Source organism: Myotis brandtii, unplaced genomic scaffold, assembly GCF_000412655.1.
Source record: "Myotis brandtii unplaced genomic scaffold, ASM41265v1 scaffold105, whole genome shotgun sequence".
NCBI classification, from domain to species: Eukaryota; Metazoa; Chordata; class Mammalia; order Chiroptera; family Vespertilionidae; genus Myotis; species Myotis brandtii.
This window is the reverse complement of record NW_005353538.1, coordinates 8,461,080-8,474,765: the sequence shown is the minus strand read 5'-3', so window position 1 is coordinate 8,474,765 and position 13,686 is coordinate 8,461,080. Positions and strand designations below refer to the sequence as shown.

The 13,686-nt window shown below is 34.1% G+C and overlaps 1 protein-coding gene across 6 annotated transcripts in view; it reads right to left on the bottom strand.

The window, feature by feature from the left end:
- Window positions 1-13,686, bottom strand: part of DYNC2H1 (dynein, cytoplasmic 2, heavy chain 1) — a 289,555-nt gene that overhangs the window by 81,131 nt on the left and 194,738 nt on the right. For all 6 annotated transcript variants that reach the window (XM_005856867.2, XM_005856868.2, XM_014539785.1 and 3 more), the window contains 4 exons: window positions 12,256-12,416; window positions 8,630-8,755; window positions 5,786-5,896; window positions 3,183-3,338 (listed from right to left, as the gene is read on the bottom strand). In XM_005856867.2, coding sequence (XP_005856929.1) covers window positions 3,183-3,338; window positions 5,786-5,896; window positions 8,630-8,755; window positions 12,256-12,416 — 554 coding nt within the window. The remainder of the gene's footprint in view (window positions 1-3,182; window positions 3,339-5,785; window positions 5,897-8,629; window positions 8,756-12,255; window positions 12,417-13,686) is intronic.

Genomic DNA, 13,686 nt, shown 5'->3' with positions numbered 1-13,686 from the left:
AATAAAAATAAAAAATAAAAGTGCATCATTATCACTGTATTTAATTTGTCCATCAGGATTAACTGATCCATTAGTGTGAAGGCAAATGTCAGAAAAATTAGGGGTAAAGGCTTTAGGCAGCAGTTCTCAACCTGTGGGTCGCGACCCCTTTGGCGGTCGAATGACCCTTTCACAGGGGTCGCCTAAGACCATCCTGCATATCAGATATTTACATTATGATTCATAAAAGTAGCAACATTACAGTTATGAAGTAGCAACGAAAATAATTGTATGGTTGGGTCACAACATGAGGAACTGTATTTAAAGGGCCAGAAGGTTGAGAACCACTGCTTTAGAGAAAGGTGGGCCTGGCCATTTCCAACCTCTGTAGTTTTTTAGGTGTAATTCCTTCAGCAAGTTAATTATCATTGAGATCCATTGTCTTATTTTTTAAAATGAGCAAATTAAGCATACTCTCCCCATAAATGTAGTATGTAAATTATATGAATTAACACACTACTGTTATTATTTGCTATTTCATGAGTTTGACAAATTGCTGACAGACTATGTGTTAAGCACTTTTGAACATACACTATTTCATTTAATCCTCACAATAAAGATAAGCATAATTATTATTCCCATTCTGGAGCTGAAGAAACAGCTAGTTGCTTATTAGGGTTAAAGTTAATTTGCCCAAGGTCACATAGCTAAGAATTCTAGAGTCAGAGCCCAAACCCAAGTCTGTAACTTCATAACCTATGCCCTGATTTTGACATGTACCTGAAACAGCGAGAGGGGATAAAAAAGAGGCAGGTAGAGAGGGAAATTTGAGGAAAGATTATCCGAACAGAAGTAGACAAAGTGGAAAAAGGATGGGAAAAATTTAAAGATGAAAGAATGATGCAATTGGTGGCTAAGATAGGCATTTGACAAGCAGGACAAATCATTGGTACCAGCTAGGGCTGCCATGGCAATGTGGTCTGCATGTGATAACAGGAACAGCTAGGGCCTATGTGAGAAAGAGCTTGATGAATTCAAAGACCATAAAGAAGTCGTGTGTGCCTGAGGTGGAAAGAACAAGTGGGTACAGGGGCCTGAGAGAAGGTTGAAGACATGGGCAAATTTTTCCTTTTGGACCATGGTAAGAAATGTGCACATTTTCCTCCAAATACAATAGAAAGATATTTGATGGGTTTAAGAACAGCAACAAAATAATCAATTTTATATATTAAAAAAATTCTGGCTGCTAAATGTAAAAAGTTAGAAGAGTTGGAAGGCTATCTTAGAAAGTAGTATAGGTGAGAGGTGATAAGGCTTAGAAAAATGGGAAGGAAACATGATGAACTTTTAGAAAGTACCAGTAGAATCAATAGGACCTGACAATGAACTGGATAGGAGACTAAGAAAACAAACTCAAGAACAATCCTAGGTTTCTTTGGAAAATTGGACAGATACATGCAAAAAAGGAAACTAGATCACCAACTTACATCATATACAAGAATAAACTCAAGATGGATAAAAGGCTTAAATGTAAGTTGGGAAACCATAAAAATCCTAGAAGAAACCTTAGGCAGCAAAATCTCAGACTTCTCTCATAGCGATATGTTTATCAATACATCTCCTAGGCCAAAGGAAACCAAGGAGAAAATAAACAAATGGGACTACATCAAAATGGAAAGCTTCTGCACTGCAAAATAAACCATCAAGAAAATGAAAAGGGAGCCCACTGTATGGGAGAACATTTTGGCAATGATACATCTGATAAGGGTTTAATTTCCAAAATATATAAGGAACTCATACAACTTAACAAAAGGCAGGCAAACAATCCAATAAAAAAGTGGACAAAGGACCTAAATAGACACTTCTCCAAAGGAGGACACAGATAGCCAAGAGACAAAATAAAAGGCTTCTGCACAGCAGAAGAAACAATCAACAAAATGAAAAGAGCACAGTGTATGAAAGAACATATTTGGCAATGATACATCTGATAAAGTGTTAATATCCAAAATATATAAGGAACTCATACAACTTAACAAAAGGCAGGCAAACAATCCAATAAAAAAGTGGACAAAGGACCTAAATAGACACTTCTCCAAAGGAGGACACAGATAGCCAAGAGACAAAATAAAAGGCTTCTGCACAGCAGAAGAAACAATCAACAAAATGAAAAGAGCACAGTGTATGAAAGAACATATTTGGCAATGATACATCTGATAAAGTGTTAATATCCAAAATATATAAGGAACTCATACAACTTAAGGAGTTTCCTCAAAAAGTTAAAAATGGAACTTCCATTTGACCCAGTGATCCCACTTCTAGGAATATATCTTAAGAAAGCAGAAACACCAATCAGAAAGAATATATGCACCCCTATGTTCATAGCAGCACAATTTACAATAGCTAAGATTTGGAAACAGCCCAAGTGCCATCAGCAGATGAGTGGATAAAAAAGCTGTGGTACATCTACACAATGGAATACCACATGGCCGTAAAAAAGAAGGAACTCTTAACATTGGCAACAGTGTGGAGGGACCTGGAGAGTATTATGCTAAGCGAAATAAGCCAAAGAAAGACAAGTGTCAGATGATCTCACTTATAATGTGGAATCTAATAAACAAAATAAACTGATGAACAAAATAGATCCTGAGTCATGGAAACATGGAACGGGCTGACAAATATGAGAGGGAAGGGGGTTGGGAGGGCAGAAAGAGATCAACCAAAGAAATTATATGCATATATGAACCCATTCATAGATAACAGTGAGGTGAAGGCCTCGGGGAGGGGGGTGGGCAGGAGTAGGGTGAAGGGGGGTCAATCAGAGTAAAAAGGAGACATCTGTAATACTTTCAATAATAAAGATAAATTTTTTTAAAAAGTAAATGAATATCAATGCCTTTTATCGAGAGGGATATACTAAAGAAAAAGCAGGTATGGGGAATTCAGTAGTTGATCTCTGAGATACCTGTTAGACATAAAACTATAAAAATTATGCCTAACAATCACTGAAGGCTTATGATGGTTAATTCATTGTCCTAAACATTTTAATTCAAAGAAATATGAACTAGACTCCTATATACAATTCAGGAGATTAACATAATAGATTATGAATCAAGAGCCACATTATGAAGTAATCCCAGCCACTTCTACTAAACTTAAAAAATATATATACAACTTATAATATATCCAAGACTAATCCTACTTACCTGTGGAATATAATTTCTTCTCTCTTGACATGCAGCATGAAACCATGCAAAACTGAAGAGAGCATTAGCTCTATGTAGATTACCATTTTTGCTAATTTGCTCAGGAGTCCAAGATTCATAAGTACGCATTAAATTCTTCTTTAAACCTGGAGGTGACTAAAGAAAGGACAATAGACATCATATTATTTAAAAATAAAGTAAAACAAAATAGTATTTAACACATTTGAGAACATATTATAATGAAAAAAACTTTACAGCATTACCAAATTATTTTATTACTGTGTTATTTCAAAATGTACAAATATAAAACTCCTTATACCTAATAGTTCATCTCTAGTATAAATCCAAAATAATTTTTGAAATTAAAAAAACCCTATAAACCAACAATATTCAAAATAACCAATTAAGTTTTATATGATGATTAAGGTATTTGACCGAAATGATTTCAACATAAAAATACATACAAATAATTCAACTAATTACTTAAAGAATGTCTGCTACAAAGAACAGTCATTCCTTTTGCAATCCTTTTGTTTTGTTTTTTCTTAAATAAAAAATTTTATTTAAAAGTAAAAGAAAAACACTATTGATTTACTAAGTACATATGCAAATTTTCACTTTTAAAATGAAAATGTTGCCCTGGTTGGTGTAGCTCAGTTAGTTGAGCATTGTCCCATGCACCCACAGTTTGCCAGTTCAGGACACATGCCCCAGTTGTGGGCTCAGTCCTCAGTGGGGGGTGTGCAGCAGACAGCCAATCAATGTTTCTCTCTCTTTCTTCCCCTCACCCCTCCTCTATCTCTAAAATCAATAAAAACAGATTTAAAATAAATAAATTGAAACTTTCTGTTTATGATACATTTATAAAATATTATCATAGAATAGGCAAAATTTTCTGAGAACTATTCAATAAAACAAGAGATTAGCCTGGCTAGTGTGGTTCAATGGTTGAGTGTCAACCCTTGAACCAAGATGTTACTGGTTCGATTCCTGGTCAGGGCACATGCCTGGTTTCCGGCGCAATCCCCAGAGGGGGACATGCAGGAGGCAGCCGATTGATGGTGTTTCTCATTGATATTTCTATCTCTCTATCCCTCTCTCTCTAAAAAAAAATCAATAAAACATATTTTTTAAAAATAAATAAATAAAACAAGAGATGAATAGGAAACTGAACAACCACTTAGAGTTTTTAAAGATACTATTCTAAAGATTAGGCAAAATGGATAAGTTATATATAATTTTTAAAAATCATACACAAATACAGATTATTTGAAAAATAATAAAGTGAAAACATTAATATGTCAAATTATGAGTTAAGAACAAGGATATACTCCACTAAAATGTCAGAAACTTAAACTAATTTCAATATTAATGCAAGTAAATATAAAGCAATTAAGCATTCAACATAAGAAATCAGCAAAGGCAAATACAAATCTAAGGAAAACATTAAGAAGGAAAAACAAAGAAAAAAGTAGCAAATTCAATGAACAGAAAAGACAAGTATGACAATGGTTATTTGAAATAAATTTTTAAAAACACAACTAATCAAAAAAGAGAAGAAATGTAACAATTTTTAAAAATTATAATTACGTGTGCATATATATCGCAATAATTTTGAACATAATGCACTATGATATTTCCTAGCATAAAATTATCTACATTGATACAAGAAATAGCAAACTCACAAGTGTTTAAATAAAACAGAAAATTTTTAAGAAAATGTAATGAAATTACCTCCAAAATAGGATCTTGGATAAGGCTACACTTTAAAACATTCAAGGAACATTTTTCCTAATATGTGAACTCTTCATTAATTGAAATATTTACTGTGTTCTTCCTACATTCCAGGTATTATATGATAAGAACAAAAAAAGAAAAAAAATAGATCCCACCCTTATGGCTCATGCAACCCAGTTCTAGGATGTAGTTTAGTAGCAGAATATAAGGGGAGAGTGGCTGGAGAAGATTCTGCTGTATCATACACTAAAAAATGGTTAAAATGATAAATTTCATGTTATATGTCTTTTATTATGATAAAAACAACAAAAAATATAAAGTAAAATTGGAAGAAAAATTTAAATGTATTTTTATAAATGCCATCATATGATAGTACATATTTATGTACTAGAGGCCCAGTGCACAGATTCGTGGGTCCCTCGGCATGGCCTGCGGGGATCGGGCCACCGGCAGTCCAACTGCCCAGGCTCCTGCCTGCTGCTCCTGCTCATCCCAGTCCTGCTGCACCTGCCACCACCGCTGCTCGGTAGGCTCACTGCCACTTCATTTCGGTCTCCGGCTGTGTTGACCAGCCGTGGGCCCTGCGTCTGCGCCTATTGGTCAGCTGAGTGGCACTGCCGCTGTGGGAACACACTGACCACCAGGGGGCAGATCCTGCATTGAGCATCTGCCCTCTGGTGGTCAGTGCACATCATAGCAATCGTCAAACAGTCAAATGGTTGCTTAGGCTTTTATATAGAGAGATATTATACCTCACCTAAATGTAAAGGGAAGTTATGCATAACAGACAGTTGTTTACAGAGCTTTGGAAGGCATGTAGAGATTGCTGCACTTAGACAACTAGTGGTTCAAGTTTTAAATCTTACCTCATATGTTATTTTCAAACTTGACTGTAATAAAATAGGAGTAAAGTTGGGGTGAACTTCTGCAGTGAGCCAAAGACGAAAGGTATCTTTTGGTTGAAGAGTATTCAACTCCTTGTTTATAAAATAACAACAATAAAAATCTACTTAAAAACATACACAAATTTCCATTTTATAAATATACTATTACTAAGTAATTTTTTTACTAAAATCTTTCTGTGATATCCTGATATATTTCTCCATGTTCTGATTATATTTACTTTAAATATATATCTTCTCTATTATTAGCTTAGATAAGGTAAGAATTTGGACCTGAACCTAGGCCATCAGGCTTGAACTCCAAATTCTGTCACCACTTGTTATGTGACCTTGGGTTCTATAAGTTACACCATTGCTAAGCAAGGATACTAGTAGTACCTACCTCATACTATTATGAAAAACACTTAAAACTGTCTGATACCTAGTAAGTACAAAATAAATATTAGCTATAATTGCTGTGCCTAAGTTGATAGTCATCTTTAGGCCTTCAGATTCTCATTGCTTTAGTTCATGCTTCCAGGAAAGTTGTATATTGATTAAAATGTATCAATTAGTGTATCATATTGCATATGATAGAAATCGAAAACTTTACCATACAAATTCATCCGTCCATGCTGCATGCTTTACACTATTCAAATTTTTATGCCTATGTCTTTACTCATCATATGCTTTCTGCCTGTTATTCTCTTTATAACCTGATGAATTCTTACCCATTTGTCAAAATATAATTTAAACATAGTATCTTAGGGGAATATCTTCTTCAACTCTTCACTACAACAATCCTAAGCAGAATTAATGAAATAATTTTACATTCTGTAAATTATCTTCTATAGTATGAATCACACTACATATTAATTACTAATGTGTTCTCTCTCTTCTAAACTAAGTTCTTAGAGAAAAGGTACAAATTTTTATGTAACCAGTACCTAGGACATTTCTTGGCTTTTTTCTGTACTCAGCAAGTGTTTATAGAATGAATTAATGAATATTGATAAATACTGATAACTCTAAAAAATATTGATAAATACTGATAGCTCTAAAAAAGAAGGAATTCTGAAATTATTTTAATAAATACATGTGTAATACTAACATTCATTAGTAATGTGAAATTTTAGAATTAAGATGACCAAAAAATGGCAAAAGAAGTGACCATAAAAAATATTGTTCTTGCTTAAAATCCTATGTAATAAAATGTGCCTATACCTAATAATGATTTAAAAATGTAAAGTTTTAAAATGTAAGTTTTATAATGTCAAACTATAAAGCTTTGCCTTGGGTTAGCATGTTTTGTAAAAAAAATTAATAGAAACAATGTATTTGTGACATAGTTGGATAAATAAATTTGTAAATTTATATCCAAATAATTCATACAAACTTCCCAAAAGAGAGTAAATTTTTACAATTTTTTAAACTTTTGTAATATAATCTATCCTATAGACTTCAAAAATTCTAATTAAGTAATCACTTTAATTATATTTTATATAAATTAACATCTATCAATATACTGTTTAGAACAGAAAGCAAGATTCTAGTATTCACAAGTCTTCTTTACACATTTTAAAACATCATTCATCAGACATAAAATTTATATTTTTATACATTAGCAATTTTTACAGAATATTGTATTAGTAATGACTATTTAAATATTGATATAAACAGCAGTTCAAAAATCTATACGTTTTGTTGATTATAAGTGAAGAATCATTATGGGCCATCGATTCATTTACTCAGTCATTAACTCCTTCCTCAAAGATTTATTGATTACCTATTTTGTGTAAGGTGCTACAGCTGCCATCTTATTAGGACTATACACATTTTTAACACATCACAACTCTGCTAGGGCCTCCCTCAAGCCACTCTATTCTGTTTGATTCTGTTCCAAATAATACTTCTCTCAGATTAATTAAATTAATTAATTATTAATTCCTCTGCTAAGGACCTCCTTTGACTATGTCCAAGGACAAAAGTTCCAAGCTCTTTGCAAGGTTCTCAGGGTATTCGGGAACCTAGCCCTTTCCTAGACATCTAACTCCATTGCCCCACCCTGCCCTACCAAGCCCTTCTAGTATATTCAAGGACATCTTCTCTCCTTGTACTGGGCATGAACATAATAGTCGTCTAGGTTGATCTGGGTTTGCATTTAAAACTACCCAGCAATTTGTTTCATCTTAAGATAATTTTCATGTTGGGGCCACTGAGTTAAGTGAAATGATTATTTCAGATTACATCATGGTTGTCTTAGCAACTAGGTTGTTTGTTCTACAGGTCCCTCTGACTTATCTACATCTTTTCTCCCCATACAGGCACAGCAAAACAAGAGCATAAAGAAAAAGTTATGTTATATATAAATAGATATACAATCCTTTAAAGCACTTCCTTATTTTTCTTCTGAAAAAAATTCTCTAAGTCTCCCTTCAGTCATGATTAATAATTTCCTGGCTTTCCTTAAATGCCTTTAAAAATACATTTTTATTGACTTCCTACTAAAAGATCCATCTTGGTTTGTACACGTGTACATATTTTAAAAGAAAATACTTAACAGATTTCAAATTTCTCAAATACTAATTTTTTAAATATCATAAATAATGCATGATATATTTTAATGCTGATGTCCCTTGAATATTACTGAATTGTGTATATTAGATGTACAGGGTATGCCCCCAAAAATGTATACACACTTTAACAGCTGATAAATCAATTTTGAAAATGAAATGTATTTTAATAAACACTGCCTTTGTAATTATTCCAAGTTTGTATATACATTTTGGGGGGGACACCCTATATTATTTGTACATCTATTGAATCTACCTTTTCCAGAACGGGCAGCCAAGATACCACAAGATGTAAGTTTTTCAAACAGAGCCAATCTCCATTCTGAGCACATTCTCTTAGCATTTGAATTGCTAAATCAGCTTGACCTTGACCCATGGCAATCTGCAGAAACAAAACAAAACAGAAAACTAAAAAACAAATCTGATAACATGTTGTAACATGCAATCAGGGTTCTCAGTTTTTAATAGAATATATCAGACTCCATAGTTTTCTATTTACTAAAATATATTATCATTATTACAGGTTTGCAAGCTATAAAACAGTATAAAATAATTGAATAATCTTTTGTTCCTTATCCCACCATTTCCTGTAATTCTTACCCTCACAAAAAAAGACCTTAAAATTTTATTTTTAATATAACTATAGTCTCATCGAATACTTTGAAATTTACTTCTCTGAATTTCTCCAACATTGCATATATTTGACTCTCAACCTACTGGTCTAGCTATTTAACTCTCTCATTCACTGGCTGGCCTTTCATCATCTAGCAAATCCTAACATGTCTGTGAGCCTCAAGACTACACTCAGCCCTCTGCTCCTCTATTGTTTCTCAGAGAGAGGAGGTGGGAGGAGAGAGAAAACGAGAAAAGAGGAGGGGAGAAATTAAAGGAAGAGAGGGAATGAGAATCCTGACCTCACCGGAATTCCATTCCAATTTTTCCAATCCCTTTAGTCCATCTGCACTTAGAACATTCATGTAGTAGAAGAGGCCACCTTATACAATAGAAAACTTCATAGCAGTAAAAGTATTCGAGCAGAAGCGGTTTGACTCCAGATTGCATTCAGCCCTTAAGATTTCTCTATTATTAAACGGCTTGGACAAGGTGACTACTTTAGTCTAAGGTTCTTTAAAATGTAGTCAAGAATCTAATATGGCTACATGCCTCTTACCATATCAAGTCTAAAATACTCCATGTTTTTTAAGGACAATTAATATAATACTTGTATATTAATATAGCTATATCTGTGTATATATGTATATACTTTATAAGTATACATATATTGGGAATCCTGGCTCTAATACTTTACTAGGTACATAGTCAAAACATTTATATAAATGGCAAACTATTTTTGAGAGAGGAGGAAGGAGGGAGAAAGAGAAAATTTTGTTTTTCAATTAGACTATAAAGTCTTTGAGAGTGGAAACAATGTCTAATTCATTGCAAACTAAAGCATACAATAAAAAAGGTAATAAATACTCATATTTATTTTTTAAAAATATTTTTATTGGTTTCAGAGAGGAAGGGAAAGAGAGACAGAAACATCAATGATGAGAGAGAATCATTGACTGGCTGCCTCCTGCACGCCTCCCAATGAGGATCAAGGCAGCAACTTGGGCATATGCCTTGACTGGGAATCAAACCGTGACCTCCTCGTTCATAGATCTATGGCTCAACAACTGAGCCACAACCAATCGGGATTCTTTTTTTTTTTTTAATTTCTTTTTTTATTTTCAAGGTCTACTAGTAACCTGGAACTAAGCAAATAGGAGGGATGAAACAAATACTGGTTGAATTGTTTCAATGCACATACTAGTTTGCCATTTATTTAGTTTTTTGTTTTTATTAATCCTCACCCCAGGATATTTTTTTCCATTGATTTTTAGAAATAGTGGAAAGGAGGGATGGAGAAGAGAGCGAGAAAGAGAGAGAGAGAGAGGGAGAGAGAGAGAGAGAAAGAGAGAGAGAGAGAGAGAAACACTGATGTGAGAGAGATACATCGATCGTTTGCTTCCTACACATGCCCTTTACCAGGAATCAAACCCAGACCCTTCAGTCCACGGGCCAGTGCTCTATCCACTGAGCCAAATCAATGGTGGTTAGTTTGCTATTTTAAATGAAATGAAGGAATGTACAACATAATTAGAGTAAAAGGACATTTTGCTGAACTGAAATGGTAACTCAAAATAGAAAATTCAAAAGTTTCCATAAGTCATAAGTTATGTGAAAACACCTTAAAGGTTCATGAATCCTTAGGAGATATTATAAGAAAAAAAGTTTTAAAGCACAGCAGGAAAATGAAAAGCACACCAAAAGAGAAAAACACACCAGTTTCTTAAATAAAAAATTAATTTGCACTAATATGTTATTAGACTTAACATATATATTCAGCATAGTAACAAAATTTTTAAATAACAGAAGTATAAATAAGTATGTACATATTTAAAGGTTCTCCTACATTAAACAATTTTGCAAGCTCAGTACACAGAACTCAAGAAGTTTAAATACTCAAACCTACTGTGAATGCAAATAGTTTTATCTTTCTACTAACAATGCAACCTATAGAAACAGGTTCCCCTTCCTCAAGACACCTTATTGATAATTGAATACTATTCTAATAAGTATGTTAACATAACAAGGACTAAATAAAATTTTCTAAAAGTTAGACTGTGCAAAATCTGCACAACTGAGCCTAACTGATACTTTGCTATCATCTATTTATGTTCCTCATAACACTCTTTTCATTTTTGGTTGCTGTGAAATATTTGCTTCTTAAATCATTATTATTTTCCCAATGAAAAAGGTTTATTTATTCATTTGTTAAAAATTGAGGGTAAGTTGATTTTCAAACTTGCATGCAAACTGAATTGAAAAAAGTAGGCAATCTGAACAAATTAAATCTTCTAAATATACCTCAGGAAAAAAAAATGATATTATATAATTTATTTTAAATTTATGTACTTTTTTATTTCAGTTTTTGTAGGTAAATATTGTTGTGATTTGTTGTAATAGTATCCTAGTAAAATTTTAAAAATTATTCAAAAATGCCGAAACCGGTTTGGCTCAGTGGATAGAGCGTTGGCCTGCGGACTGAAGGGTACCAGGTTCGATTCCGGTCAAGGGCATGTACCTGGGTTGCGGGCACATCAGTAGGAGACATGTACCTGGGTTGCGGGCACATCCCCAGTAGGAGATGTGCAGGAGGCAGCTGATCGAAGTTCCTCTCTCATCGATGTTTCTAACTCTCTATCTCTCTCCCTTCCTCTCTGTAAAAAATCAATAAAATATATTTTAAAAAAAAATTATTCAAATGTAGTCAAATATATTAGTTCCAATTACTGCTATAACAAATTACTACAATTTAAAGCCTTAAAACGAGACAAATTTATTATCTTACCAGACTTCTGAAGGTCAGAAGTCCCACTTGTCTAAAATCAAAGTGTTTGGTTTGAAAATAAAATTAGTATTAAAAGGGCTGTTCTCTTTCCAGAGCCTCCAGGAGAGAATCATCCCTGCCTTTTCCAGCTTCTACAAGACACCTAGATGTGTTTGCTCTTGGCCCTCTCCTCCACCTTCACAGCAGCAGCATAAAATGGCATTTCTCTGACCTTTGCTTCTATTATCACATCTCTGACCTTCACTTGACCTCTTCTGCTTCCCTCTTATAAGAACCCTTGTGATTATATTGGGCCCACCTGGATGACCCAGGATAACCTCTCCAAAATTAACTTAATTACATCTGCAAAATTCCTATCACCATGTAAGGCAACAAATCAGGAAGTGGACACGTTGGGAAAACTTTATTTGGTTTACTAAAACAAAACATGTCTGTTTCACTAATAGGACCAAGCATGCGTAAAATCAGCAGGGAAATGCACTCACCTGGTGATAACACTCTCCACTTCTTTCAGCATTAGCAAGTTCTTGAAGTTCCTGAGAAGGATCAGCACCAGGAGAAATAATGATCAAGATGGGTTCAATTTCTAGTGTCTCCTTGTACAAACGTTTGAGATTTAGAGGAAGTGGGGACAACTCTTTCAGACCTAAAAGACATATTAAAGAACTTTAAAAATAAAATGGTCTGAGAACTAACTATTAAAACTAATTACATAATATATAACAGAGAGTAATTACATGAATTATAATCCCGTACATATTAAAGTTTTCACCCTCTAAAATCATTCACACACTAGTAATAACTAAGATTAGTTGAATACTTAAAGTGCCAGGCATTTTACTAAATGCTTTAGATCCTTATCATCTAATCTTTACTAAACTACAAAGTATCTTGGTGACCACATTTAACAGATGAAGAAGCACAGAATCAGCATTGTGGTCTTAATATACATTTTTCTCCCTACAGGAGATGACCCAGCCATCCATCCACACAGCTTTCCCTTCCTGCATGTGATAACCGAGCACCTACTCTGTGCAATGCATATGGGGAATCAGATTTCTACATGGTCTGGTAAACAAGTTCACTGTTATGATATAGGATAAAGTTACTTCTTATGTACATGCATTAAGAGAAGAAAAAGTGGTATAGAATGAATAGAATGTCTAGTTTGCCCGACCAGAATGGCTCAGCATTGACCTATGAACCAGGTGGTCAAGGTTTGATTCCCAGTCAGGGCATATGCTCGGGTTTAGGGCTCTATCTGTGCAGGAGCCAACCCATCAATGATTCTTATCATTGATGTTTCTATCTCCCCCTCTCCCTTCCTCTCTGATATCAATAAAAATATGTTTTTTTTAAAAAAAGAATGACTAGTTTAGAGATAGAAATATATAGCTCTCAGTGTACGTTTGCTAGCCGAGTGCAAATCACTAAAACATACAGTCTTGGTTTTCTTAACTGTACTTGTGGCAATGTAATAAGAGGTATTTTCATTCATTCAAACATTCATTTATATAGGCACAAACTCAATACACATTCGAGACCAATTAAATGCACTGCCTGATAAAATATATCAAAGTCTTATAACTGTACCTGGCCTTTGATTAATTTAAATGACAATAACCAATGTAATAAATAATTTAGGATATGAATGCAGAAGCATGTACATTGAATTTCATTTTGGCTGCTGATATTAGTTAAAAACTGGGGGAAAGACATCAAGGAGTCAAACTGAGTAATTTCTGGTAGCCTTATAATACAACTAGAGGCCCGGTGCACAAAAATTTGTGCACTCGGGGGGCGGGGGAGGGGGAGTCCCCCAGCCTGGCCTGTGCCCTCTCCCAGTCTGGGACCCCTCGGGAGATAACGACCTGCTGGCTTAGGCCTGCTTCCGGGTGGCAGAGGGCAGGCCCAAT